Raw genomic sequence first — 4,360 nt, 5'->3', positions numbered from 1 at the left:
GACTCCCCTTAAATCAACTGATCCCAGGAAGCAGAACAAATGTTATATTTCGATTGTGCTGACTTACCTGTTGAAACCTCTTGGGCAGACCATTATTTCCCGAAAAATGCTGAAGCTATGGTGGGACTGGAAAGATTTTGTCGAGTATGGCATTTTTCTCTTTCGGAGAGGAAAGTTTATAATTAGCGACGAGTTCCCCTTACAAATCATTTAAAGGTAATCGAAACAAGAACTTTGTAGGTAACATTAATCAAGTCATGCAACAACGCTAATTTCCAGAATAGCCTGTTCTACTTAGTGTTAAGAGATAGATAGTTCTTAACAATGACTCGTCAGAGAACCTTCAATCTGTCACCAGTATGGTGTTTTTCCCTTAGTTTAGCTCTAAATTGCAGGCACACTTCTAGTGCTCTTGTTTCGCTACCATCCTATGTGCATAAATTAAATAATTTTTTTGTTGGAAAATTTCTACCTATTATAACCACCCAATCTTTCGACTAAATTAGACCTGTACAGGCTCAAGGCATCTCCAGATTGTAACTAAAATAGAGTCAAAGCGGGTACTTCTTTGGCATGATTCCTTGAAAAAACGGGTTATGCAATACAAGCTTTTGTAGAAGTGGGCATCTTTAACGGTACCGTTGTCTCTGTGACATCTAGATCAACCAAATGATCAGCAGCTAGACAATATATTACAGCAAAGAAAAGGTCGAATGAGCATAACTAATCCGTCACAACATTTGTTTCATTTTCCCAAAAGTCAACATGTGCTGCCGGATGGCTTTAGGAGCCATGATCTATCTAGCTGAAAAGGAACTGATTTCTTGCATAGAAGAGGGAGACTCTATTCTTAGTGCCGACAACTGATATGAAGTGGAGGCCTCATAGGTGCCACGTGGAAACTCAGGCACCGGGACTTCTAGCTGAAGAAATCTTATAACGTGTCCCGCTTTTGGCCTCATCTTGGGATCTGGATGCACACACCATAGTCCCACCATCATCAAGCATTCCATTTCCTTCGGCAGAAGTCCACCACAAGTGCCATAACTTGGAAAGACGCACAGGGACACTTAGGTGCCATAACTTCAAAACTACACTTAAGTGCCACTTTTTTTTTCGAGTGGGACACTTAAGTGCCACCTCCGGCGACCCTTGGAAATCCTACGTGGCAATATTTTATTATTATTTTTTTGCCTACGTGGCTCCGGAGCTCCAAATCAGCATAAAAATTAAAAAAATTAAAAAAATTTTAAAAATTTATTTTAAAAAATTAAAAAAATTAAAAAAAAAAAGAGAAAATTTTAAAAATTTTAATTTTAAAAAATTAAAAAAATTTTAAAAAAAAGAAAATTTTAAAATTTTAAAAAAATTTTAAAAAGAAAATTTTAAAAATTTTAATTTTAAAAATTTAAAAAAATTAAAAAAAAAAAAAAAAAGGGGGGAGGTCGAACGGGCGGCCGAGGGCCGAGCCCTCGTCGCCCGCCTCCCGCCGTCGCCGGGAAGGGCCGGCGACGGAGGGGGAGGGTCGGCGGGGTCGCCGCCCCCGGCCGCCCGGCCGACGGCGAGGGCTGCGAGCCCTCGCCGGATCGCGGCGAGGGCCGCCACCCTCGCCCGGATCCGGGCGAGGGCTCGCGGGCCCTCGCCGCCGGTCGGCCGGCCTCTCTCGGGCGAGGGGTCGCGGGCCCCGCCGCCTCCCCGCCGCCGGAAGGGCGGCGACGGAGTGGGGAGGGTCGGCCGGGTCGCCGGGCCTCGGCGAGGCCGGCGAGGCCGGCCGACCAGCGGCAAGGGCCCGCGAGCCCTCGCCAGATCTGGGGCGAGGGTCGCGGCCCTCGCCGTCGGTCGGCCGGGGGCGGCGACCCCGGCCGACCCTCCCCCTCCGTCGCCGGCCCTTCCGGCGACGGCGGGGAGGCGGCGCGGCGAGGCTCAGCCCTCAGCCGCCGTTCGACCTCCCCTCCCTTTTCTTTTTTAATTTTCTTAATTTTTTAAAACTTTTAAATTTTTCTTAATTTTTTAATTTTTCTTTTTTTTTTTTTTAATTTTTTGAATACTTTATAATTTAATTAATTTTTATATTATTATTTACACGTAGACACGAAATGGCGTCGTTTTTGCGTTTTCTCCGCCACGTCAGCGTGCAAAACGACGCCGTTTTGGACTAAACTCGCCGGAAAATTGCCACGTCAGCCATTTGGCCGGATTTTCGCCGGAGTGGCACTTAAGTGTCCCATTTTACTCCGATGATGGCACTTAAGTGTACCATTTTAAAGTTATGGCACTTAAGTGTCCCGGCGTGCCAAGTTATGGCACTCCAGGTGTCCCGCACTCCATTTCCTTCCTATCGAAACTCGAACCCAATATTTCGTCCACTGCTTCAAGCATGTTTCCAGCAAGGTAAAGCTGCCAAACCCACTTGCGCAGCGGAATGTGAAATTCTCCTTCCTGATAGGTCCTCCTACCGCATGCGATTTCTAGAGCCACAACCCCGAAGCTGAACATGTCGGATTCTTTAGTAACCTTACCTTCACTCAAATATTCTGGCGCCAAGTAACCATATGTCCCTACCACGTCCGTTGTTTGTGTCCTGAACCGAGGGTCAACGAGCTTAGCCACACCAAAGTCTCCGAGCTTTGTGTTGAAGCTCATGTCGAGTAATATATTGGCGGCTTTTATATCTCTGTGGAGAACGCACTGCTCTAGTTCTTCATGAAGATAGTTGAGGGCTAATGCTAGCTCTAAAGCTATCTTGTACCTCACATCCCATGGCAAATTTTTTCGTGTTCCAAAGAGATGATTATCAAGGCTACCATTAGGCATATATTCATAAACAAGCAAAAACTCACCTTCTTCTTGGCACCATCCAATGAATTGCACCAGATTTCGGTGTATCATGCGGCTTAGTATCTTCACTTCATTGGTGAAGACCTTCTCTGAATGTTTAGACTCTGCAAAGATTCTTTTGACGGTGACTAGGCGATTGAAACGGTTCAATAATCCTCTGTAAACTTGGCTGGATCCTCCTTGGCCTAGTCTTCGATCACTTGCAAAGTCATTTGTTGCAACAAGCAACTCTTGATAAGAGAATTTCAGCGGCAATGCCAATATCTCTTTGTCAGTGTGAGTCAAAGCCTGAAACTCATTTTTTTTCCTCTTCTTGATCATAAACAAGCAAGAACCTGCCGAAATGACTAGCAACAAACATGCTACGGGAAAAGTGATGATTGTTACCATCCTGTACATCTTACTTACCCCTGACATATCCTCTTTTACCCCATTTGGCAGATCCACGGGCGGGCCAGGCACAGCGTCCAAGTTTGAGGTGAATTCCCATGAATTGATGCTGTGTTTCGCTGAAATGTTGCCATTAGAAGCTGAGAATCCAATAAATACTGATTCAGGAAGAGCTTCAGCAAGATCAACTTGGTGAGAAAGCGAGGAACTTTTGCTATCCGGAGGAACCAGCTGGTCATCCAATGACCAGAATAAACTAAGATTCTTGCTAGTAGAGTCATAGGTCACCATAACATTAGTTACCTTGTTGTCGTATGCTGTAAAATTCCAAGGTTCATGAGCCTTTGGCGAGGCTGAGTTTACGTCAATTGCTATGTGCTCGGTTGGAAGATCAAATGGTATGCCAGAAAAGGAAATATCGAACTCAATGACCACAATTCTGTAAGGCCCATAAACTGTGCTCTCATTGAAGACTCCTAGGTATCCACCAGCGGAGTTGGGTGGGATTGAGAAGTCCACAGGAGCAAGAAAAAAGGCAATGCCATCACCATGATGACTGTAGTTGTAACTATCAATGGTGAAAGAGAAATTAGTAGAGAAGTCTGCTTGTTTCCCGGTAGTAGAATCCTTTATAGCTATGGATTTGGCATACCGCATGTGGCCTACTTCATACACTGGTGCTACTCTGCCTTCGGTGAGAACAACGGATCCAGCTACAATTCTCGCAAGTCCTTCGAGTAGTATGTCGCCTCTACTCGTGTCAAAGTCGCTTATATTGAAGTGAAGAGAACTGACAAAGGGGATAACGGGAGAGTAGACGAGGGAGAAAATGATCAAAAGAGAGCACAAAGGAAGAGAACAAGACATGGTTGTAAGGAGAAGCGTATTACACAACTGTTAAAGATGAGGTTTGCACCATCTAACTGGTTCGGAATGGTGTGCTTTATAGTGAACCACGCATTCCCGAAACCAAAATTTGACCCGTTCAACAGCTTCTTTGCAGTCTCTGCTGAAGTGGTTGGACAAGGGACATTCTTACTAGAAAAAAATCTACTTGGTCTTTCTCGTACGTAAAATAACCTCGCTTTCTAAGTGGCTCAAAAGTCACTCCTCCACATGGTCCTCCATCTTC

At 45.1% G+C, this 4,360-nt stretch overlaps 1 protein-coding gene across 1 annotated transcript; it reads right to left on the bottom strand.

Annotated features, from left to right (window-relative positions):
- Positions 1-797: 797 nt before the first annotated feature.
- LOC104455932 (L-type lectin-domain containing receptor kinase IX.1) lies at positions 798-4,095 on the bottom strand. The gene is made up of 2 exons (XM_039317978.1): positions 2,332-4,095; positions 798-1,016 (listed from the first exon to the last, which is right to left on the bottom strand). Exons 1-2 carry the CDS (start codon positions 4,093-4,095, stop codon positions 798-800), a joined length of 1,983 nt encoding a protein of 660 aa, XP_039173912.1.
- Between the last annotated feature and the right edge of the window lie 265 nt (positions 4,096-4,360).

Source organism: Eucalyptus grandis, chromosome 7, assembly GCF_016545825.1.
Source record: "Eucalyptus grandis isolate ANBG69807.140 chromosome 7, ASM1654582v1, whole genome shotgun sequence".
NCBI classification, from domain to species: domain Eukaryota; kingdom Viridiplantae; phylum Streptophyta; class Magnoliopsida; order Myrtales; family Myrtaceae; genus Eucalyptus; species Eucalyptus grandis.
The sequence above is the reverse complement of the archived record's forward strand: the minus strand, read 5'-3'. Positions and strand labels throughout refer to the sequence as shown.

What these genes read in the sequence shown, in the direction of transcription:
- LOC104455932 (XM_039317978.1), bottom strand. Translation starts at nt 4,095, where the DNA reads ATGTCTTGTTCTCTTCCTTTGTGCTCTCTTTTGATCATTTTCTCCCTC. An exon ending in GTTCGAGTTTCGATAGGAAG is followed by an intron (nt 1,017 to 2,331) that starts GAAATGGAGTGC and finishes CTTCTGCCGAAG; the next exon opens with GAAATGGAATGCTTGATGAT.